At 35.6% G+C, this 26,837-nt stretch overlaps 2 protein-coding genes across 2 annotated transcripts; both read left to right on the forward strand.

The window, feature by feature from the left end:
- The first annotated feature begins 293 nt into the window (after positions 1 to 293).
- LOC123546064 (uncharacterized) lies at positions 294 to 7,812 on the forward strand. Its single transcript, XM_053550473.1, has 3 exons — positions 294 to 1,504; positions 4,311 to 4,413; positions 7,261 to 7,812. Exons 1-3 carry the CDS (start codon positions 342 to 344, stop codon positions 7,795 to 7,797), a joined length of 1,803 nt encoding a protein of 600 aa, XP_053406448.1. The 5' UTR covers positions 294 to 341; the 3' UTR covers positions 7,798 to 7,812.
- Positions 7,813 to 15,679: 7,867 nt separating this feature from the next.
- On the forward strand, positions 15,680 to 25,513 carry LOC128559440 (uncharacterized). The gene is made up of 2 exons (XM_053551070.1): positions 15,680 to 17,090; positions 25,290 to 25,513. The coding sequence occupies exon 1, from the start codon at positions 15,718 to 15,720 to the stop codon at positions 16,882 to 16,884; it is 1,167 nt and encodes a 388-aa protein (XP_053407045.1). The 5' UTR covers positions 15,680 to 15,717; the 3' UTR covers positions 16,885 to 17,090; positions 25,290 to 25,513.
- The last annotated feature ends 1,324 nt before the right edge of the window (positions 25,514 to 26,837 follow it).

Raw genomic sequence — 26,837 nt, forward strand, 5'->3', positions numbered from 1 at the left:
ACTATGGTGATCATTACAAAGTAAAAAATGGAGCACATTACACACTACTTTCATTACAAATACACTGTCCTGTATAAAAATAAATATAGTGTCCTAGATTTTTATTTATAAATAGATACTGAATTTCCTCTGACTATTTTTAGAAATTCTTTGTGCGTAGTATAATTATTTTACATGCGTCGGGATGATTCTGGAATGTTAATCTCGGCTGTGTCATTCGTGGTCTGCCCTTGAACATTCTAGATCAACCAATCAAATAGTATATAAACTGAACAAAGTCTATAGGATATTAATTCATAACAAGTTACAGTAACGTTATAACAGCTTATAAACAGAAGATAATGGGAAGATTTATGCAACCTGTTATATTATTGCCAGCCGGTCGCGGACAATCATGCCGCCATTCGTCTATAGAGGGCCTGCTTGCTGGCTTATTGGGCGGCTTATGCTCGCATAGCTTACTTGAAAATCAGTGTAGGAGGGGATGGCCAGTGCTCGAGCCTAGATTAAGTTACTCCGCTCTAAAGCAACCATGGATCCACGTGCTTGACATGGCTGGCTTCAGACCTGAAGAAATAAATGTTAAAGTAAAAGACAATTTGGTATCTGTACACGCTAAACATGAAGAAGTTGACGGCGAAGACGTTGACATTACAGAAAAGAAACGATCCGTGCACGTACCGGAAGGTGTAAACGTGACGAAAATCGCATGTTTTGTAGATCGTGGAGGAAAGTTAGTAATCAAAGCGCCTTTCTCTACAGCAAAACTCTATGACGGAAGAAATAAGTGTGAGTTAAAGGTGGAGTCGACAGAGGGTAACACCGAACAAAAACTGGACGAGTCTCAGCGTGAACAGCAGTGTGATTCAATGGAAGTTTCAGAAAAGAGTAGCACAGAACCATTCCACGACGAACTAAACCGAGAAAAAGATAATAATGAACTGCAGCAGCTGAGTACAGATTGTCCGAAAAGCATGGAACCTGCGGACAAAGAAACTGAAGACTGTCGGCAAATTAACGTCGCCGACGATATGCTACATTATCCGCTTGAAACGAACATCGAAGGTCATCTGACCAGTGACTGCACAGATACGTCTGTCAGTCCGGTGCCTTTGATAGAGAAGACTGAGGACGGCATTGATAACGGAGAACAAGATGTTGGAACAGATATTTTTCTTGATAAGGGCGAACCTTTGGAATATTTAATGGATAAAACAGATATTGTAGAAAAAAATGGCCAGAAATACTTCTGTGCAAAAATAAATTTTGAAAACTTTCCTCGCAACAGCATTCATGTACTTTGCGAAGATAAAACCCTTTCTGTTGATGCAACACGTGAATGGGATGATTCTGGTGTCAAGGGGTACCAGGAATTTCACCGACAGTATAAGCTTCCAAACAATTCCTTGGAGGCCGAAGCAAGGGCTTTTGTTAGCGGTAACGGAAGGTACTTTACCGTGAACGTTCCAATAAAAGAAGAATGTAGCACAGAGAAACCAGCAGAGTAAAACAATTAACATTACTATACATATAAGGCTATGCTAAATACTTGTATTAATGTATTAATGAGTTGTTTTGTATGACAGTTTCTTGTGAGCACTTGTGTAATATTTCATATATATGTGACATATAGCTGTGAACATTTCGCGTTAATGGTCTCTACAGCAATTTAAGATTGTAATGATATCTTCGATCAATTTTTGTTGTATAAGCAGGTTAGGTGGTATCTGACAAATCTAGATGTATAAATCATGTACAATATACTTGTTCATTGAATCAAACTGAATCATGTACTTGATGTTCATTGAATCATAATAGCTTGTAAAAACATGAATGATTATACTTACGTATGAATTAGATAAAAAAAATGAGCGAAAATAATTGTAATATAAATGAACTTTAATTCTTTTATAAAAAATTGTGTAACCTTTTGTCTTACAAAACGGACGAATATTTATTTTGAAATAAAATCATTTCAAACAGGAGATCTACTCGAGTTGTATTTTTAAAGAAAAAAAATGATGCAACGCCCTTTTCACAGAAATATATTTTTAGTGAAAACTTTCTATCGTACCCATTGTGTTAGATCACTTCTGTAATAAACGGAAACTTGCTTTATCCAAAAGAAGCCCATTTTCATTATACTGCGCATTTAAGGGTATCATAGTCGGCGCTTATTGCTCTCTTTCTAGTATGGACCAATATATTCATACTAACAGAAAAACTGACATTCGGCAAACAAATGTAACTCCCTACTAAGACTAGAAACTATTCTGTTGGAAAGTTGGACCTCTGTATGTGGTATAAAGAGGTTGGAAACTGGCGATCTGTATTTAGAAACAAGCGACTGTTTGTATGCAGTAAACGACTGAACGTTTGAGCTCTGTTTCATGTATATAATATAGTAACAAGTGATAGGTGAAACTTCCATATTGTCAAAAAAGAAACGTAATCTTTAAAACATTTGAGAAAGTTTTGAGATTAACAAGTTGTAGCTTTACAGTCGAACTGAGTTATTATTGAAACAATAATGAAATCTACACGTGCATGTTACAGTACTATTTTGTAACCTAAACCTCCCTCCACGTACATGTACCGCCCCTTTTGGTATAGCGCCCACATCGTGTTTCGTGATAAAGTTAGTTTAGTAGTAGTTCCGTGTATGACAGTCGGGGGTTAAAAGGTTTCCTTGATAACCTCTTGGCGATTGTTACCGTCAGGAGTGTGTCGAGAATGGCGAGTGTAAGTTGTAGAAATTGTTTCATAAACGACTTGAAATAAACTAGATTAACTAAACGGGGCAGACACATTTTTTATGTTAAATAGAAAGATATTTGAGAACCATAAAGAAGGATGAGTAATGACATGGAGAAATTCCTTAAAGGTGGATAATCAGATTTTGGCCATGTAACGGATTTGTTCGAAACTTTAGCATCTGATCATTTACACTCATTTGTGTTCACTTAACACTTAATACAAATTAGATTTTCACTGGAGGTATTTTTAAAATTTCATTTTCCTATCCTGGTTGCCTAACCAAGATATAGTTGTTTTTTCATAAGTATAAATTTGATAAACATACTTTGCCTAAGGAAATGTATAAACATTAGACATATTGTAATATATTTTTAAAATATTTGCATAAAAAATTATGTATTTAGATGGAATTCATTAGAAACGCAAGTTTGAAAAATTATTATTACCTCCCTTTGCCTATCTTGGTTGCGCAACCAAGATAGATTGGAAATAAATTAATTCAGAAGCTACACACAGCTTTAAACTTGCATTTTGGTTCAGATTGTTCAATAGTTGATATGTCTATCAAATGCAAATGTAAAACTAGACATTGTATCGAAATAAAAAGAAATTATACCCAGCTTTTTATATACTTTCATATTAAAGGGGAGTAATTACAAAATTTTATAAAAATAATAATAATATATAAAATATACATTTCAAATAGGAATCTAACTCTATGTAATCGGTTTTGTTCCTTAAATAATTCTCTACCAGAATATACAAAAAGTAAAAAATGTCATTAAATGTTGATTAAATGTGATTGACCACCTTTAAAATTTTAACAACCCCTCAAAATCACTCTAGTCTTTCCATTTTAAATTGAGCTTTTGGTCATCAAATTTGGTGTACCATTTGTTATATAGAAAGGACCGTGAAACAAAGTCGAACAGATGTAATTGTGTAAACAAGGTAACATTACACTTAAGTCAGCTTTCATTTATTTTCTCACTAACCATCTCTTTTGCGCGATAAAATGCATCATCAGTTGTTCTAGCGAAACATCTGATAATTAGTCAAATACCTTACTGTACCAAGAAATGTTACCAGTCTTTGTTTTCACATGTAACTATTATTAGAACTTTTCTAAATCATCTATTGATATAAACAAAGCCTCAATAGAATACAAGAAAAGTTTTGGTTAAGTTGAAGAATAAATCGATGCTTTGCTTTTTAGTATAGGTGCTGTACATGCACCACAGGCACTTAGCGTGTGGCCTGGACTCCCCCCCCCCCCCCACCCCCCCCCCCCCCACACACACACCACCACCACACACACACAAGGCCCCTTCTCTACTACCCTGATACAAAAACTGCACAGTCCTGTAAAATCTGTTGTTTATACCATATAGTTGCATGAAATTATATAGTTCTGTAATAGAAAAATTCATATCCTATATACCCAGGTACCAGGTACTAAAAGAAATACATATATAGTACTCTGGTATATAGGATATGTTTTTTTTTCTCACAGAACTTTATTATTTCGTGTAACTATATGGTATAAACAACAGATTTTACAAGACTGTACAGTTTTTGTACCAGGGTAGTAGAGAAGGGGCCTTGGAGGTCGGACAAGGGGGTGTTCTTGGCCACACGCTGAGTGCATGTGGATCGGTATCCAGACGACAGTTGTTTTCATGTAATGAATTTGTGACAATATACATGTATTTACATTTTAAACGACCATATGCAAATATTGGTATCGTAATTTGTAACAGCATCAGAGATAGACCTTAACACTGAATTTCCTGATTTAAGGAAGGAAGAAAACTTGTTTTTTCAAAACTTTAAAATTTGAAAATGCTGCTGGTGTGAAAATGTCTGTAACATCAATTATGGTTTTGCAAGCAGTGTTTCCCAAGTAATAAATGCTCTTAGCTGGCAAAGTGAAGAAGAACGCTGACTCACACTTTTCTTATTTTATACCGTTTAAAATGAAGCTAGTCCCCTGTCCCCTCCCCAATAAAATAATTGGATACTTACTTTATGTTGGTATTTGAGGATTCTACAACAATTCAAGGGCAATTACTAAAGTAAGATTAGATATCCTGACAAAAGTTGCATGGACACAACTGCCCTACAGTGACCTATCTGTATAAATTTCATCAAGATCCATCATTAGGTTACTTTGTTATAATGGAATAAGACACATATCGGGGAAATTACACGTAGTTACTGCGGTGTGAATTATCGATTTAAAAACTCCCTGACAAAACATACCCAAACAAGACATGGAAGTACAGCAAAAAATGTATCAATGTATAGTTTGTGGAGTGAAGATGTGCTGCAAAAGTCACATGGATGATCACATGAATATCCATAATGATGTAAATCCATATAGTTGTAACAGTTTAGTAAATCGTACAAAAACAAGAGCGCATACATAAGACGCATGAAAGATTACGGATCCAGAATCAAGTACATGTGTTTGCAGGAAATGATGACTATTTGATAAACGACATTGTGTCTGAAATCATTAGTCCTCCACCTCTGATTCATGTGGGGAAGTTGGCTTTTACATGCGGAGAACAGGCTTGTGCTGGTACAAAATCCAGGAACACTGGTTAGGTTAACTGCCCGCCGTTACATGACTGAAATACTGTTGAAAAACGGCGTTGAACCCAAAACAAACAAAAAAGATTTACAAGTCTTCAACAGGTTTGAAAGCTCACATTAAAAGATGTCACGATGATACAAACAGTTATATGTTTCCTTGTGTATGTGTGGTAGCTTTAGAACGAGGTCAGCAAGATGTAGACATAGGATTCATTGTGAAAAGTATCAAAGAGAAATAGGCCGTAACTTGGACTTGGTTAAAAAAAATATCACGATATTACGTGTTACGTGTTCCAAGCACATCTAATAAAGAAGAAGATAAAGAGGGTAATAATATGTCACCAACAGAACAAAAAAGCAATAAACATAGGCTAATGGACAAAAAGTGTGCTATAATCTTGTTGAAGTAGATCCTGATGAGGCAAATGAAATAGATGGTCTTGAAGAAGGGGAGATCATTATTGATAGTGAGACTTTCAATGAATTTTCAGAAAAAGGAACAGTTTTGATGAAATGTATGAAAAATAGATGTTAAGATCTCATAAATGTTTATATGGTTATTTTGGAAACTTATGACTATGTTAGGAGTATAACACTACAATCGTACACGTTGGCTTTTCTGATACAATACAGGGTAAATGTTTAGCACACCAGAGCACGAAGTGCTCAAGGTGAGCTATTGGATCGTCATTGTCCGTCGTCATCTGTCGTGCGTTAACATTTGCCTTGTTAACACTCTAGAGGCCACATTTATGATTCTATCTTCATGAAACTTGGTCAGAATTTTTATGTTGATGATCTTTAGGCCACCCTCATGAAAATGTTTGATTGCCAACTTTTGTAGATGGGAGATGATCGGACATCAGATATTACAGTATGAATTCAAGATTGTACTTGTTATTGAAATCCTATAATCTCTTACTATGTATATCTTTAGATAAAACAATAATTTTATAGTGCTCATTTATTTTCCCTCTCACGGAAGTACTTATGAGTTACCCTCTGAACAATGTACTTTCCCGTTTATTTTATTGCACTTAACAAGAAGATTGAATTTCAATCATATAATGACTGTCGAAAGTTTTGCTCCATTATCTGTTTGGAAAGGCGGATCTATCGGTATATACCGGTATTATATTAGTATAGTCTAACATGATGAAATTGTTTTTTTTTTCTTTGAATCAAAACGTGTAGACTGCATCTATTCCAGGTAACCACAATTATTCATTCAGACCATTCTGTCAGATAAAAGATATGTGACAACCATAAACATATGTTAACACATTGTCAGATAGTCCAAATAATAGGATGTCTTGGACAACGTGATAACTTTTGACTGTCGCTGTCCCTACTATAAAATAACAGATCATAGAATAAGTCATCCCGGTAAGCCAAATAAGTATGGCTAATTGTAAGTTTACCTCCTTTTACCTTAAACAGTTCTAATAAATGCTGAACGGCATAGGGAAATTGAATCAAATGAACGATGTAAAACTATGGTGATCATTACAAAGTAAAAAATGGAGCACATTACACACTACTTTCATTACAAATACACTGTCCTGTATAAAAATAAATATAGTGTCCTAGATTTTTATTTATAAAAAGATACTGAATTTCCTCTGACTATTTTTAGAAATTCTTTGTGCGTAGTATAATTATTTTACATGCGTCGGGATGATTCTGGAATGTTAATCTCGGCTGTGTCATTCGTGGTCTGCCCTTGAACATTCTAGATCAACCAATCAAATAGTATATAAACTGAACAAAGTCTATAGATATTAATTCATAACAAGTTACAGTAACGTTATAACAGCTTATAAACAGAAGATAATGGAAGATTTATGCAACCTGTTTATATTATTGCAGCCGGTCGCGGACAATCATGCCGCCATTCGTCTATAGAGGGCCTGCTTGCTGGCTTATTGGGCGGCTTATGCTCGCATAGCTTACTTGAAAATCAGTGTAGGAGGATGGCCAGTGCTCGAGCCTAGATTAAGTTACTCCGCTCTAAAGCAACCATGGATCCACGTGCTTGACATGGCTGGCTTCAGACCTGAAGAAATAAATGTTAAAGTAAAAGACAATTTGGTATCTGTACACGCTAAACATGAAGAAGTTGACGGCGAAGACGTTGACATTACAGAAAAGAAACGATCCGTGCACGTACCGGAAGGTGTAAACGTGACGAAAATCGCATGTTTTGTAGATCGTGGAGGAAAGTTAGTAATCAAAGCGCCTTTCTCTACAGCAAAACTCTATGACGGAAGAAATAAGTGTGAGTTAAAGGTGGAGTCGACAGAGGGTAACACCGAACAAAAACTGGACGAGTCTCAGCGTGAACAGCAGTGTGATTCAATGGAAGTTTCAGAAAAGAGTAGCACAGAACCATTCCACGACGAACTAAACCGAGAAAAGATAATAATGAACTGCAGCAGCTGAGTACAGATTGTCCGAAAAGCATGGAACCTGCGGACAAAGAAACTGAAGACTGTCGGCAAATTAACGTCGCCGACGATATGCTACATTATCCGCTTGAAACGAACATCGAAGGTCATCTGACCAGTGACTGCACAAGAAACGTCTGTCAGTCCGTGCCTTTGATAGAGAAGACTGAGACGGCATTGATAACGGAGAACAAGATGTTGGAACAGATATTTTTCTTGATAAGGGCGAACCTTTGAATATTTAATGGATAAAAACAGATATTGTAGAAAAAAATGGCCAGAAATACTTCTGTGCAAAAATAAATTTTGAAAACTTTCCTCGCAACAGCATTCATGTACTTTGCGAAGATAAAACCCTTTCTGTTGATGCAACACGTGAATGGGATGATTCTGGTGTCAAGGGGTACCAGGAATTTCACCGACAGTATAAGCTTCCAAACAATTCCTTGGAGGCCGAAGCAAGGGCTTTTGTTAGCGGTAACGGAAGGTACTTTACCGTGAACGTTCCAATAAAAGAAGAATGTAGCACAGAGAAACCAGCAGAGTAAAACAATTAACATTACTATACATATAAGGCTATGCTAAATACTTGTATTAATGTATTAATGAGTTGTTTTGTATGACAGTTTCTTGTGAGCACTTGTGTAATATTTCATATATATGTGACATATAGCTGTGAACATTTCGCGTTAATGGTCTCTACAGCAATTTAAGATTGTAATGATATCTTCGATCAATTTTTGTTGTATAAGCAGGTTAGGTGGTATCTGACAAATCTAGATGTATAAATCATGTACAATATACTTGTTCATTGAATCAAACTGAATCATGTACTTGATGTTCATTGAATCATAATAGCTTGTAAAAAACATGAATGATTATACTTACTATGAATTAGATAAAAAAAATGAGCGAAAATAATTGTAATATAAATGAACTTTAATTCTTTTATAAAAAATTGTGTAACCTTTTGTCTTACAAACGGACGAATATTTATTTTGAAATAAAATCATTTCAAACAGGAGATCTACTCGAGTTGTATTTTTAAAGAAAAAAATGATGCAACGCCCTTTTCACAGAAATATATTTTTAGTGAAAACTTTCTATCGTACCCATTGTGTTAGATCACTTCTGTAATAAACGGAAACTGCTTTATCCAAAGAAGCCCATTTTCATTATACTGCGCATTTAAGGGTATCATAGTCGGCGCTTATTGCTCTCTTTCTAGTATGGACCAATATATTCATACTAACAGAAAAACTGACATTCGGCAAACAAATGTAACTCCCTACTAAGACTAGAAACTATTCTGTTGGAAAGTTGGACCTCTGTATGTGGTATAAAGAGGTTGGAAACTGGCGATCTGTATTTAGAAACAAGCGACTGTTTGTATGCAGTAAACGACTGAACGTTTGAGCTCTGTTTCATGTATATAATATAGTAACAAGTGATAGGTGAAACTTCCATATTGTCAAAAAGAAACGTAATCTTTAAAACATTTGAGAAAGTTTGAGATTAACAAGTTGTAGCTTTACAGTCAAACTGAGTTATTATTGAAACAATAATGAAATCTACACGTGCATGTTACAGTACTATTTTGTAACCTAAACCTCCCTCCACGTACATGTGCCGCCCCTTTTGGTATAGCGCCCACATCGTGTTTCGTGATAAAGTTAGTTTAGTAGTAGTTCCGTGTATGACAGTCGGGGGTTAAAAGGTTTCCTTGATAACCTCTTGGCGATTGTTACCGTCAGGAGTGTGTCGAGAATGGCGAGTGTAAGTTGTAGAAATTGTTTCATAAACGACTTGAAATAAACTAGATTAACTAAACGGGGCAGACACATTTTTTATGTTAAATAGAAAGATATTTGAGAACCATAAAGAAGGATGAGTAATGACATGGAGAAATTCCTTAAAGGTGGATAATCAGATTTTGGCCATGTAACGGATTTGTTCGAAACTTTAGCATCTGATCATTTACACTCATTTGTGTTCACTTAACACTTAATACAAATTAGATTTTCACTGGAGGTATTTTTAAAATTTCATTTTCCTATCCTGGTTGCCTAACCAAAATAGAGTTATTTTATCATAAGTATAAATTTGATAAACATACTTTGCCTAAGGAAATGTATAAACATTAGACATATTGTAATATATTTTTAAAATATTTGCATAAAAAATTATGTATTTAGATGGAATTCATTAGAAACGCAAGTTTGAAAAATTATTATTACCTCCCTTTGCCTATCTTGGTTGCGCAACCAAGATAGATTGGAAATAAATTAATTCGGAAGCTACACACAGCTTTAAACTTGCATTTTGGTTCAGATTGTTCAATAGTTGATATGTCTATCAAATGCAAATGTAAAACTAGACATTGTATCGAAATAAAAAGAAATTATACCCAGCTTTTTATATACTTTTATATTAAAGGGGAGTAATTACAAAAGTTTATAAAAATAAATAAAAATAAACATTTCAAATAGGAATCTAACTCTATGTAATCGGTTTTGTTCCTTAAATAATTCTCTACCAGAATATACAAAAAGTAAAAAATGTCATTAAATGTTGATTAAATGTGATTGACCACCTTAAAATTTTAACAACCCCTCAAATCACTCTAGTCTTTCCATTTTAAATTGAGCTTTTGGTCATCAAATTGGTGTACCATTTGTTATATAGAAAGGACCGTGAAACAAAGTCGAACAGATGTAATTGTGTAAACAAGGTAACATTACACTAAGTCAGCTTTCATTTATTTTCTCACTAACCATCTCTTTTGCGCGATAAAATGCATCATCAGTTGTTCTAGCGAAACATCTGATAATTAGTCAAATACCTACTGTACCAAGAAATGTTACCAGTCTTTGTTTTCACATGTAACTATTATTAGAACTTTTTCTAAATCATCTATTGATATAAACAAAGCCTCATAGAATACAGAAAAGTTTTGGTTAAGTTGAAGAATAAATCGATGCTTTGCTTTTTAGTATAGGTGTGTACATCTGTACATGCACCACAGGCACTTAGCGTGTGGCCTGGACTCCCCCCCCCCCCCCACCACCCCCCCCACACACACACCACCACCACACACACACAAGGCCCCTTCTCTACTACCCTGATACAAAAACTGCACAGTCCTGTAAAATCTGTTGTTTATACCATATAGTTGCATGAATATATAGTTCGTATAAAAAATTCATATCCTATATACCCAGGTACCAGGTACTAAAAGAAATACATATATAGTACTCTGGTATATAGGATATGTTTTTTTTTCTCACAGAACTTTATTATTTCGTGTAACTATATGGTATAAACAACAGATTTTACAAGACTGTACAGTTTTTGTACCAGGGTAGTAGAGAAGGGGCCTTGGAGGTCGGACAAGGGGGTGTTCCGGCCACACGCTGAGTGCATGTGGATGGGTATCCAGACGACAGTTGTTTCATGAAATGAATTTGTGCCAATATAATGTATTTCCCTTTTTAAAACCCCCCCTATGCAAATATTGGTACTTTAATTTTGTCGCATCAGAGATAAAACCTTAACAAAATTTTCCGGGTTTTAAAGGGAAGGGGGGGAAAAAAAACTTTTTTTTTTAAAAATTTTAAAATTTAAAAAAGGCGGGTGTGAAAATGTCGAAACATAAAATTATGGTTTTGCAAGCTGTTTCCCAAGTAATAAATGCTCTTAGCTGGCAAAGTGAAGAAGAACGCTGACTCACACTTTTCTTATTTTATACCGTTTAAAATGAAGCTAGTCCCCTGTCCCCTCCCCAATAAAATAATTGGATACTTGCTTTATGTTGGTATTTGAGGATTCTACAACAGTTCAAGGGCAATTACTAAAGTTAGATTAGATATCCTGACAAAAGTTGCATGGACACAACTGCCCTACAGTGACATATATCTGTGTACATTTCATCAAGATCCATCATTAGGTTAGTTTGTTATAATGGAATAAGACACATATCGGGGAAATTACACGTAGTTACTGCGGTGTGAATTATCGATTTAAAAACTCCCTGACAAAACATACCCAAACAAGACATGGAAGTACAGCAAAAAATGTATCAATGTATAGTTTGTGGAGTGAAGATGTGCTGCAAAAGTCACATGGATGATCACATGAATATCTATACTGATGTAAATCCATATAGTTGTAACAGTTTAGTAAATCGTACAAAAACAAGAGCGCATACATAAGACGCATGAAAGATTACGGATCCGGAATCAAGTACATGTGTTTGCAGTAAATGATGACTATTTGATAAACGACATTGTGTCTGAAATCATTAGTCCTCCACCTCTGATTCATGTGGGGAAGTTGGCTTTTACATGCGGAGAACAGGCTTGTACTGGTACAGAATCCAGGAACACTGGTTAGGTTAACTGCCCGCCGTTACATGACTGAAATACTGTTGAAAAACGGCGTTGAACCCAAAACAAACAAAAAAGATTTACAAGTCTTCAACAGGTTTGAAAGCTCACATTAAAAGATGTCACGATGATACAAACAGTTATATGTTTCCTTGTGTATGTGGTGGTAGCTTTAGAACGAGGTCAGCAAGATGTAGACATAGGATTCATTGTGAAAAGTATCAAAGAGAAATAGGCCGTAACTTGGACTTGGTTAAAAACAATATCACGATATTACGTGTTACGTGTTACAAGCACATCTAATAAAGAAGAAGATAAAGAGGGTAATAATATGTCACCAACAGAACAAAAAAGCAATAAACGTAGGGCTAATGGACAAAATGTGTGCTGTAATTTGGTTGAAGTAGATCCTGATGGAGCAAATGAAATAAATAGTCTTGAAGAAGGGGAGATCATTATTGATAGTGAGACTTTCAATGAATTTTCAGAAAAAGGAACAGTTTTGATGAAATATATGAAAAATAGATGTTAAGATCTCATAAATGTTTATATGGTTATTTTGGAAACTTACGACTATGTTAGGAGTATAACACTACAATCGTACACGTTGGCTTTTCTGATACAATACAGGGTAAATGTTTAGCACACCAGAGCACGAAGTGCTCAAGGTGAGCTATTGGATCTGTCATTGTCCGTCGTCGTCTGTCGTGCGTTAACATTTGCCTTGTTAACACTCTAGAGGCCACATTTATGATTCTATCTTCATGAAACTTGGTCAGAATTTTTATGTTGATGATCTTTAGGCCAAGTTTGAAACTGGGTCATATGAGGTTGAAAATTAGGTCACTAGGCCAGATCAAAGGAAAATCTTGTTAACACTCTAGAGACCACAATGTAAGTTTGAAACTCATGAGAATCTGTCCGAATGTTGGACTTGATGACTTCTAGTTCAAGGTCTAAAGTGGGTCATTAGTTCGTTAAAAAACTAGGTCTACCTGTCAAAAACGAAAAGCTTGATAACACTCTAGAGGCCATATTTATGACCCTATGCTCATGAAACTTGGTCAGAATGTTTATCTTGGTTTTTATTCGTAATTATCTTTATGCAACGTTTGATTCCGGGGTCAAAAACTAGGCCACAAGGCCAGATCAAAGGAAAATCTTGTTAACACTCCAGATACCACATTTTTAGTTTGAAACTCATGGGAATTGGTCAGAATGTTTGACTTGATGACCTTCAGGTCAAGGTCGAATGTGGGTCATGTGGAATTAAAAATTAGGTCACCCGGTCAAATAAAAGGAAAACCTTGTTAACACTCTAGAGGCCAAATTTATGACCCTATCTTCATGAAACTTAGTCAAAATGTTTATCTTGATGCTTTTTAGACCAAGTTTGAATATTGGTCATGTGGGATTAAAAGCAAGGTCACTAGGCCAGATCAAAGGAAAATCTTGTTTACACTCTAGAGACTATATTTTATGTTTGAAACTCCTGGGAATTGGTCAGAATGTTTGTTTTGATAAAATCTAGGTCAAGGTCGAATATGGGTCATATTAGGTCAAGATCTAGGTCAGTCGGTCAAATCAAAGAAAAACCTTGTGTTTCAATATGGGCTGCATTTTCATCTGATGTGCATGAAACTTGGTCAGAAAGTTTGTCTATCTGAAATCTTAGATGAATTTTATCTGGGTCACGTGGGGGCCGAAAACTAGGTCAACAGGTCAAATCAAAGAAAAACCGTGTGTTTCAATATGGGCTGCATTTTCATCTGATGTGCATGAAACTTGGTCAGAAAGTTTGTCTATCTGAAATCTTAGATGAATTTTATCTGGGTCACGTGGGGGCCGAAAACTAGGTCAACAGGTCAAATCAAATAAAAAGCTTGTTTACACTCTAGGGGCCACATTTTTTTTTCAGTCTTCATAACTTTTGTCAAAATAATTGTTTTATGAAATCATATGGGTCAAGTGGGGTCAAAAACTAGGTCTCTAAGTCAAATAAAAGAAAATTCTTGTTAACTCTCGGGCCACATTTTTGATCCAATCTGAATGAAAATAGGTGTCCATGATATCTCGCATGGGTTAAAAATTGGGTGCAGTTAAGTGAAAAACTAGATTACTAGGCCAAATCATGTTGGTCCTCTTGTTTCAGAACTCATTTCTAAAGGCAAAAGTTTTCAGAGGGAACTTTCAGTCATATATGTGCTTCAAATCGGCGTCAGATGATATTGCTACACTCATGAGACTTTTTTCTTTTGTAAATGGGAGATGATATGACATTAAATATTGCAGCATGAATTCGAGATTGTACTTATTATTGAAATGAACAATGATTATTCCCGTTATTTATTTGCACTTATCAAGAAGATTAAATATCAATCATATAATGACTATCGAAAGTTTTGCTCTATTATCTGGTTTAGAAAGTAAGATGCATCAGTATATATTAATAGATGTATAGTCTAACTTTATGAAATTGTTTTTAATCAAAACGTGTAGATTCTCCATCTATTCCAGATAACCATATGCAATTATTCATTCAAGACCATTTTGTCAGATAGATATAAACTTGTGACAACCATAAACATTATGTTAACACATTGTCAGATTAACTTCTTTTACGTTAAACAATTCTAATAACTGAAGGGTGTATGGTAAAAGACAGAAAACCACTTAATATATTCTTTTCTGACATCAGAGCACACTACAACAGCAACAGAATTGTTGCGATCCAAAGTGTAGAGCAAAACTTTTGATGGTTAATATAATTTTAATTTAGTTTAAAGTAATCGTTTCGTTTGTCAATGATGTATAAAGTTAATCTTAATGACGGGTCATTCCTTTAACCCTTAGCATGCTAAATTCCTTAAATGGACTGCCTGGTCCATCATTCAGTTTGGACAGTACCACTTATTATTCAAAGGGGATTTCACTGAAAATTTACTGACTGAATAGCGAACAGTGCAGACCATGATCAGACTGCACGGATGTGCAGGCTGATCATGGTCTGCACTGGTCGCAAAGGCAGAATCACTTGCCGCCAGCAGGCTAAAGGTTAATTAGTGGGAGGATGATACTGCTACATCTTTTTAAATCCAGTGGAAGTTTGAAGAAATATTTTTGACGTACGAGGTACGTACGCTTAAATTTTTAAATATTCCCTCATGATGATGTAGGAGTGTACAATGATATAGTTCCACAATCGCCAAACTATTTTACAACTGATAACTCTATTTAGATTGTTAATACGAATATTCGATATTATATAAATATACTGAGTGTTCTAGATCTTAATTATAAATAGATACTGCATTTCCACGGACTATTTTTAGATATTAACTATGCGTAGTATGATTATTTTACATGCATCGGGATGATTCTGGAATGTTAATCTCAGCTGTGTCATTCGTGGTCTGCCCTTGAAGATTCTAGATCAACCAACCAAATAGTATATAAACTAAACAAAATCTGTAGGACATTAATTCATAACAAGTTACAGTAACGTTATAACAGCTTATAAACCGAAGATAATGGGAAGATTCATGCAACCTGTTATATTATTGCCAGCCGGTCGCGAACAATCATGCCGCCATACGTCTATAGAGGGCCTGCTTGCAAGCTTATTGGGCGGCTTATACTCGCATAGCTTACTTGAAAATCAGTGTAGGAGGGGATGGCCAATGCTCGAGCCTAGATTAAGTTACTCCGCTGTAAAGCAACCATGGATCCACGTGCTTGACATGGCCGGCTTCAGACCTGAAGAAATAAATGTTAAAGTAAAAGACAATTTGGTATCTGTACACGCTAAACATGAAGAAGTTGACGGCGAAGACGTTGACATTACAGAAAAGAAACGATCTGTGCACGTACCGGAAGGTGTAAACGTGACGAAAATCGCATGTTTTGTAGATCGTGGAGGAAAGTTAGTAATCAAAGCGCCTTTCTCTACAGCAAAACTCTATGACGGAAGAAATAAGTGTGAGTTAAAGGTGGAGTCGACAGAGGGTAACACCGAACAAAAACTGGACGAGTCTCAGCGTGAACAGCAGTGTGATTCAATGGAAGTTTCAGAAAAGAGTAGCACAGAACCATTCCACGACGAACTAAACCGAGAAAAAGATAATAATGAACTGCAGCAGCTGAGTACAGATTGTCCGAAAAGCATGGAACCTGCGGACAAAGAAACTCAAGACTGTCGGCAAATAAACGTCGCCGACGATATGCTACATTATCCGCTTGAAACGAACATCGAAGGTCATCTGACCAGTGACTGCACAGATACGTCTGTCAGTCCGGTGCCTTTGATAGAGAAGACTGAGAACGGCATTGATAACGGAGAACAAGATGTTGGAACAGATATTTTTCTTGATAAGGGCGAACCTTTGGACTATTTAATGGATAAAACTGATATTGTAGAAAAAAATGGCCAGAAATACTTCTGTGCAAAAATAAATTTTGAAAACTTTCCTCGCAACAGCATTCGTGTACTTTGCGAAGATAAAACCCTTTCTGTTGATGCAACACGTGAATGGGATGATTCTGGTGTCAAGGTGTACCAGGAATTTCACCGACAGTATAAGCTTCCAAACAATTCCTTGGAGGCCGAAGCTAGGGCTTTTGTTAGCGGTAACGGAAGGTACTTTACCGTGAACGTTCCAATAAAAGAAGAATGTAGCACAGAGAAACCAGCAGAGTAAAACAATTAACATTACTATACATATAAGGCTATGCTAAATACTTGTATTAATGTATTAATGAATTGTTTTGTATGACAGTTTCTTGTGAGCACTTGTGTAATATTTGATATAATGTGACATATAGCTGTGAACATTTTGCGTTAATGGTCTCTACAGCAATTTAAGATTGTAATGATATCTTCGATCAATTTTTGTTGTATAAGCAGGTTAGGTGGTATCTGACAAATCTAGATGTATAAATCATGTACAATATACTTGTTCATTGAATCAAACTGAATCATGTACTTGATGTTCATTGACTCATAATAGCTTGTAAAAACATGAATGATTATACTTACATATGAATTAGATAAAAAAAAAATGAGCGAAAATAATTGTAATATAAATGAACTTTAATTCTTTTATAAAAATTTGTGTAACCTTTTGTCTTACAAAACGGACGAATATTTATTTTGAAATAAAATCATTTCAAACAGGAGATCTACTCGAGTTGTATTTTTAAAGAAAAAAAAATGATGCAACGCCCTTTTCACAGAAATATAATTTTAGTGAAAACTTTCTATCGTACCCATTGTGTTAGATCACTTCTGTAATAAACCGAAACTTGCTTTATCCAAAAGAAGCCCATTTTCATTAGATTGCGCATTTAAGGGTATCATAGTCGGCGCTTACTGCTCTCTTTCTAGTATGGACCAATATATTCATACTAACAGAAAAACTGACATTCGGCAAACAAATGTAACTCCCTACTAAGACTAGAAACTATTCTGTTGGAAAGTTGGACCTCTGTATGTGGTATAAAGAGGTTGGAAACTGGCGATCTGTATTTAGAAACAAGCGACTGTTTGTATGCAGTATACGACTGAACGTTTGAGCTGTTTCATGTATATAGTAACAAGTGATAGGTGAAACTTCCATATTGTCAAAAAAGAAACGTAATCTTTAAAACATTTGAGAAAGTTTTGAGATTAACAAGTTGTAGCTTTACAGTCAAACTGAGTTATTATTGAAACAATAATGAAATCTACACGTGCATGTTACAGTACTATTTTGTAACCTAAACCTCCCTCCACGTACATGTACCGCCCCTTTTGGTATAGCGCCCACATCGTGTGTCGTGATAAAGTTAGTTTAGTAGTAGTTCCGTGTATGACAGTCGGGGGTTAAAAGGTTTCCTTGATAACCTCTTGGCGATTGTTACCGTCAGGAGTGTGTCGAGAATGGTGAGTGTAAGTTGTAGAATTTGTTTCATAAACGACTTTAAATAAACTAGATTAACTAAACGAGGCAGACACATTTTTTATGTTAAATAGAAAGATATTTGAGAACCATAAAGAAGGATGCAGGTAGCATATGGACACAATGAAAATGAGTAATGACATGGAGAAATTCCTTAAAGGTGGATAATCAGATTTTGGCCATGTAACGGATTTGTTCGAAACTTTAGCATCTGATCATTTACACTCATTTGTGTTCACTTAACACTTAATACAAATTAGATTTTCACTGGAGGTATTTTTAAAATTTCATTTTCCTATCCTGGTTGCCCAACCAAGATAGAGTTATTTTTTGTGAGATTATTTATTTTGTACGAAAAAGGTATTTTCATAATGTTATTTTATTAAAGTATAAATTTGATAAACATACTTTGCCTAAGGAAATGTATAAACATTAGACATATTGTAATATATTTGTAAAATATTTGCATTAAAATTATGTATTTAGACGGAATTCATTAGAAACGCAAGTTTGAAAAATTATTATTACCTCCCTTTGCCTATCTTGGTTGCGCAACCAAGATAGATTGGAAATAAATTAATTCAGAAGCTACACACAGCTTTAAAACTTGCATTTTGGTTCAGATTGTTCAATAGTTGATATGTCTATCAAATGCAAATGTAAAACTAGACATTCTATCGAAATAAAAAGAAATTATACCCAGCTTTTTATATACTTTCATATTAAAGGGGAGTAATTACAAAATTTTATAAAAATAATAAAATATACATTTCAAATAGGAATCTAACTCTATGTAATCGGTTTTGTTCCTTAAATAATTCTCTACCAGAATATACAAAAAGTAAAAAATGTCATTGAATGTTGATTAAATGTGATTGACCACCTTTAAAATTTTAACAACCCCTCAAAATCACTCTAGTCTTTCCATTTTAAATTGAGCTTTTGGTCATCAAATTTGGTGTACCATTTGTTATATAAAAAGGACCGTGAAACAAAGTCGAACCGATGTAATTGTGTAAACAAGGTAACATTACACTAAAGTCAGCTTTCATTATTTTCTCACTAACCATCTCTGTAATCATCTATTGATATAAACAAAGCCTCCATAGAATACAAGAAAAGTTTTGGTTAAGTTGAAGAATAAATCGATGCTTTGCTTTTTAGTAGAGGTGCTGTACATCTGTACATGCACCACAGGCACTTAGCGTGTGGCCTGGACTCCCCCCCCCCCCCCCCAACACACACACACCACCACCACCACACACACACAAGGCCCCTTCTCTACTACCCTGATACAAAAACTGCACAGTCTTGTAAAATCTGTTGTTTATACCATATAGTTGCATGAAATTATATAGTTCTGTAATAGAAAAAATCATATCCTATATACCCAGGTACCAGGTACTAAAAGAAATACATATATAGTACTCGGGTATATAGGATATGTTTTTTTTTCTCACAGAACTTTATTATTTCGTGTAACTATATGGTATAAACAAAAGATTTTACAAGACTGTACAGTTTTTGTACCAGGGTAGTAGAGAAGGGGCCTTGGAGGTCGGACAAGGGGGTGTTCTTGGCCACACGCTGAGTGCATGTGGATCGGTATCCAGACGACAGTTGTTTTCATGTAATGAATTTGTGACAATATACATGTATTTACATTTTAAACGACCATATGCAAATATTGGTATCGTAATTTGTAACAGCATCAGAGATAGACCTTAACACTGAATTTCCTGATTTAAGGAAGGAAGAAAACTTGTTTTTTTTCACAACTTTAAAATTTGAAAATGCTGCTGGTCTGTAACATCAATTATGGTTTTGCAAGCAGTGTTTCCCAAGTAATAAATGCTCTTAGCTGGCAAAGTGAAGAAGAACGCTGACTCACACTTTTCTTATTTTATACCGTTTAAAATGAAGCTAGTCCCCTGTCCCCTCCCCAATAAAATAATTGGATACTTGCTTTATGTTGGTATTTGAGGATTCTACAACAGTTCAAGGGCAATTACTAAAGTTAGATTAGATATCCTGACAAAAGTTGCATGGACACAACTGCCCTATAGTGATTTATATCTGTGTAAATTTCATCAAGATCCATCGTTAGGTTAGTTTGTTATAATGGAATAAAACACATATCGGGGAAATTACACGTAGTTACTGCGGTGTGAATTATCGATTTAAAAACTCCCTGACAAAACATACCCAAACAAGACATGGAAGTACAGCAAAAAATGTATCAATGTATAGTTTGTGGAGTGAAGATGTGCTGCAAAAGTCACATGGATGATCACATGAATATCCATAATGATGTAAATCCATATAGTTGTAACAGTTTAGTAAATCGTACAAAAACAAGAGCGCATACATAAGACGCATGAAAGATTACGGATCCAGAATCAAGAACATGTGTTTGCAGTAAATGATGACTATTTGATAAACGACATTGTGTCTGAGATCATTAGTCCTCCACCTCTGATTCATGTGGGGAAGTTGGCTTTTACATGCGGAGAACAGGCTTGTACTGGTACAGAATCCAGGAACACTGGTTAGGTTAACTGCCCGCCGTTACATGACTGAAATACTGTTGAAAAACGGCGTTGAACCCAAAACAAACAAAAAGGTTTACAAGTCTTCAACAGGTTTGAAAGCTCACATTAAAAGATGTCACGATGATACAAACAGTTATATGTTTCCTTGTGTATGTGGTGGTAGCTTTAGAACGAGGTCAGCAAGATGTAGACATAGGATTCATTGTGAAAAGTATCAAAGAGAAATAGGCCGTAACTTGGACTTGGTTAAAAACAATATCACGATATTACGTGTTACGTGTTACAAGCACATCTAATAAAGAAGAAGATAAAGAGGGTAATAATATGTCACCAACAGAACAAAAAAGCAATAAACGTAGGGCTAATGGACAAAATGTGTGCTGTAATTTGGTTGAAGTAGATCCTGATGAGGCAAATGAAATAAATGGTCTTGAAGAAGGGGAGATCATTATTGATAGTGAGACTTTCAATGAATTTTCAGAAAAAAGGAACAGTTTTGATGAAATGTATGAAAAATAGATGTTAAGATCTCATAAATGTTTATATGGTTATTTTGGAAACTTACGACTATGTTAGGAGTATAACACTACAATCGTACACGTTGGCTTTTCTGATACAATACAGGGTAAATGTTTAGCACACCAGAGCACGAAGTGCTCAAGGTGAGCTATTGGATCTGTCATTGTCCGTCGTCGTCTGTCGTGCGTTAACATTTGCCTTGTTAACACTCTAGAGGCCACATTTATGATTCTATCTTCATGAAACTTGGTCAGAATTTTTATGTTGATGATCTTTAGGCCAAGTTTGAAACTGGGTCATATGAGGTTAAAAATTAGGTCACTAGGCCAGATCAAAGGAAAATCTTGTTAACACTCTAGAGACCACAATGTAAGTTTGAAACTCATGAGAATCTGTCCGAATGTTGGACTTGATGACTTCTAGTTCAAGGTCTAAAGTGGGTCATTAGGGCGTTAAAAACTAGGTCTACCTGTCAAAAACGAAAAGCTTGATAACACTCTAGAGGCCATATTTATGACCCTATGCTCATGAAACTTGGTCAGAATGTTTATCTTGATTTTTATTCTTAATTATCTTTATGCAACGTTTGATTCCGGGGTCAAAAACTAGGCCACAAGGCCAGATCAAAGGAAAATCTTGTTAACACTCCAGAGACCACATTTTTAGTTTGAAACTCATGGGAATTGGTCAGAATGTTTGACTTGATGACCTCCAGGTCAAGGTCGAATGTGGGTCATGTGGAATTAAAAACTAGGTCACCCGGTCAAATAAAAGGAAAACCTTGTTAACACTCTAGAGGCCAAATTTATGACCCTATCTTCATGAAACTTCAAAATGTATATCTTGATGCTTTTTAGACCAAGTTTGAATATTGGTCATGTGGGATTAAAAGCAAGGTCACTAGGCCAGATCAAAGGAAAATCTTGTTTACACTCTAGAGACTATATTTTATGTTTGAAACTCCTGGGAATTGGTCAGAATGTTTGTTTTGATAAAATCTAGGTCAAGGCCGAATATGGGTCATATTAGGTCAAGATCTAGGTCAGTCGGTCAAATCAAAGAAAAACCTTGTGTTTCAATATGGGCTGCATTTTCATCTGATGTGCATGAAACTTGGTCAGAAAGTTTGTCTATCTGAAATCTTAGATGAATTTTATCTGGGTCACGTGGGGGCCGAAAACTAGGTCACCAGGTCAAATCAAATAAAAAGCTTGTTTACACTCTAGGGGCCACATTTTTTATTCAGTCTTCATAAACTTTGTCAAAATAATTGTTTTATGAAATCATATGGGTCAAGTGGGTTCAAAAACTAGGTCTCTAAGTCAAATAAAAGAAAATTATTGTTAACTCTCGGGCCACATTTTTGATCCAATCTGAATGAAAATAGGTGTCCATGATATCTCGCATGGGTTAAAAATTGGGGGTAGTTAAGTGAAAAACTAGATTACTAGGCCAAATCATGTTGGACCTCTTGTTTCAGATCTCATTTCTAAAGGCAAACGGTTTTATGAAGTTTTCAGAGGGAACTTTCAGTCATATATGTGCTTCAAATCGGCGTCAGATGATATTACTACACTCATGAGACTTTTTTCTTTTATAAATGGGATATGATATGACATTAAATATTGCAGCATGAATTAGAGATTGTACTTATTATTGAAATGAACAATGATTATTCCCGTTATTTATTTGCACTTATCAAGAAGATTAAATATCAATCATATAATGACTATCGAAAGTTTTGCTCTATTATCTGGTTTAGAAAGTCAGATGCATCAGTATATATTAATATAGTCTAACTTTATGAAATTGTTTTTAATCAAAACGTGTAGATTCTCCATCTATTCCAGATAACCATATGCAATTATTCATTCAAGACCATTTTGTCAGATATAAGATATTTAAACTTGTGAAAACCATAAACATATGTTAACACATTGTCAGATTAACTTCTTTTACGTTAAACAATTCTAATAACTGAAGGAGGTATGGTAAAAGACAGAAAACCACTTAATATATTCTTTTCTGACATCAGAGCACACTACAACAGCAACAGAATTGTTGCGATCCAAAGTGTAGAGCAAAACTGTTGATGGTTAATATAATTTTAATTTAGTATAAAATAATCGTTTCGTTTGTCCATGATGAACCACTATATATGTATAAAGTTAATCTCAATTAATGACGGGTCATTCCTTTAATTAGTGGGAGGGTGACAGTGCTACATATTTTTAAATCCAGTGGAAGTTTGAAGAAATATTTTTGACGTACGAGGTACGCTTAAATTTTTAAATATTCCCTCATAATGATGTAGGAGTGTACAATGATATAGTTCCACAATGGCCAAACTATTTTACAACTGATAACTCTATTTAGATTGTTAATACGAATATTCGATATTATATAAATATACTGAGTGTCCTAGATTTTAATTATAAATAGATACTGCATTTCCACGGACTATTTTTAGATATTAACTATGCGTAGTATGATTATTTTACATGCATCGGGATGATTCTGGAATGTTCATCTCTGTTGTGTCATTCGTTGTTTGCCCTTGAACATTCTAGATCAATCAACCAAATAGTATATTGAACATTCTAGATCAATCAACCAAATAGTATATAAACTGAACAAAATCTGTAGGACATTAATTCATAACAAGTTACAGTAACGTTATAACAGCTTATAAACCGAAGATAATGGGAAGATTCATGCAACCTGTTATATTATTGCCAGCCGGTCGCGAACAATCATGCCGCCATTCGTCTACAGAGGGCCTGCTTGCTGGCTTATTGGGCGGCTTATACTCGCATAGCTTACTTGAAAATCAGTGTAGGAGGGGATGGCCAGTGCTCGAGCCTAGATTAAGTTACTCCGCTGTAAAGCAACCATGGATCCACGTGCTTGACATGGCTGGCTTCAGACCTGAAGAAATAAATGTTAAAGTAAAAGACAATTTGGTATCTGTACACGCTAAACATGAAGAAGTTGACGGCGAAGACGTTGACATTACAGAAAAGAAACGATCTGTGCACGTACCGGAAGGTGTAAACGTTACGAAAATCGCATGTTTTGTAGATCGTGGAGGAAAGTTAGTAATCAAAGCGCCTTTCTCTACAGCAAAGTTCTATGACGGAAGAAATAAGTGCGAGTTAAAGGTGGAGTCGACAGAGAGTAACACCGAACAAAACCTGGACGAGTCTCAGCGTGAACAGCAGCGTGATTCAATGAAAATTTCAGAAAAAAGTAGCACAGAACCAATCCACGACGAGCTAAACCGAGAAAAAGATTATACTGAACTGCAGCAGCCGAGTACAGATTGTCCGAAAAGCATGGAGCCTGAAGACTGTCGGCAAATAAACGTCGCCGACGATATGCTACCTTATCCGCATGAAGCGAACATCGAAGGTCATCTGACCAGTGACTGCACAGATACGTGTTTAAGTCCGGTGCCCTTGATAGAGAAGACTGGGAACGGCATTGATAACGGAGAACAAGATGTTGGAATAGATGTTTTTCTTGATGAGGACGCACCTTTGGAATATTCAATGGATAAAACTGATATTGTAGAAAAAAATGGTCAGAAATACTTCTGTGCAAGAATAAATCTTGAAAACTTTCCTCACAACGGCATTCGTGTACTTTGCGAAAATAAAACCCTTTCTGTTGATGCAACACGTGAATGGGATGATTCTGGTGTCAAGGGGTACCAGGAATTTCACCGACAGTATAAGCTTCCAAACAATTCCTTGGAGGCCGAAGCTAGGGCTTTTGTTAGCGGTAACGGAAGGTACTTTACCGTGAACGTTCCAATAAAAGAAGAATGTAGCACAGAGAAACCAGCAGAGTAAAACAATTAACGTGAACTTAACAACATTTACGAGAGGCTATAGAAACATTGAACATTACTATACATATTAGCCTACGCTAAATACTTGTATTAATGAGTTGTTATGTATGACAGTTTCTTGTGAGCTCTTGTGTAATATTTGATATATGTGATATGTAGCTGTGAACATTTTGCGTTGATGGTCTCTAAAGCTATTTAAGATTGTAATGATATCTTCGATCAAATTGTTGTTCTATAAGCAGGTTAGGTGGTATCTGAAAAATCTAGATGTTCATTGAATCATAATAGTTTGTAAAAATATGAATGATTATACTTACATATGAATAAGATTATTTCTTAAAGATGAGTAAAAATAATTGTAATATAAATTAACTTTTTTTATAAGATTTTGTGTAACCTTCATTATTCATTTTTTTTTACTACACGTACGATTATGCATTTTGAAATAAAATCATTTCAAACAGGAGATCTACTTGAGTTGTATTTTTAAAGAAAAAAAAATAAGAGGAAACGCCCTTTTCACAGAAATATATTTTTAGTGAAAACTTTCTATCGTACCCACTGTGTTAGATCACTTCTGTAATAAACCAAAACTTGCTTCATCCAAAAGAAACGCATTTTCATTATATTGCGCATTTAACACTTAACCCTTATCATGCTGGATAAGATTGATTCTGTCTTTGCGACCAGTGTACGAGGGATGTTCGAAATGAATTGCTTATTTCTATCTGGAGACTTCAAATTTCAAGTTAGCCCAAAAGAGCTCATTTCATGCCCTCGAAGTACTCCCCGTAGCTAGAAATGCAAGGTTTCAGCCGATGTATCCACTTCTTGAAGGCGTCACGGTACGCTGATTTGGGCACAGTAATAAGGTACTGATGAATGGCAGATCCAAGTGCCTGTCGGGACTGGTATTTCCGCCCAGCAAGGAATGATTTCAATTTCGGAAACAAAAAGAAATCACATGGGGCAAGGTCTGGGGAATACGGGGGGTGAGGCAAAACAGTTACTTTTTCTTTCTTCAGAAACGCCGTAACTATTGCGGAGGTATGAGCGGGGGCATTGTCATGTGGAAGACGGACATGTTTAAAACCAGTGGCAGGGCGTCGTTTCTGATAATACTTTTTCAGTTTCTTCAGTACTACGTCTTTGTAGTACTTTCCGGTGATGCTTTTGCCTTTTTCACCGGCACTTTTATTGCGACTCCCTCACCAAGAAGAAGATTGGATACAAACCTTCTTTGCACTCAAAGAACGTTTGGCAATTATTGGGCGTTTGCTGTGTTTAGTGGCCCAGATCTTATTGCTAACCTTTCTGACGGGCTCAAAATAATGGACCCAGGTTTCATCACCTGTGACGACATTGGAAAAACTGCTTTTTGTCATATTTTGGAAACATCTGAAGCAGCTTTTTGGCCACTTTAACCCGTTGGCTCTTTTGCTCATCAGTCAACAGATGTGGCACCCATCTAGCAGAAATCTTTCTGACTTTCAAATGCTTCTTCAAAATAAGGTGAACCGTTGATAGCGATATGCCTACCTTTCGTGCAATATCAGGAACTGTAAATCTGGCATCTCCTTCAATGATTTCCTTTATTTTGGAAACGATTTCTTTACGAGATGCAGATTTTGGCCTACCTGATTTCGGTGCATTTTTGATGGACTCTACACCAGACTCAAATTTCTTTTTCCACCCGCCGAACTGTGTCATAAGACACACAAGAAGGTCATAAGCAGTAGAAAGTTCAGTCATCAGCTGCTTCAAAGAACAACCAAGTTTTGAGCGAGCTT

This window comes from Mercenaria mercenaria, chromosome 9, assembly GCF_021730395.1.
Source record: "Mercenaria mercenaria strain notata chromosome 9, MADL_Memer_1, whole genome shotgun sequence".
Taxonomy (NCBI): Eukaryota; Metazoa; Mollusca; class Bivalvia; order Venerida; family Veneridae; genus Mercenaria; species Mercenaria mercenaria.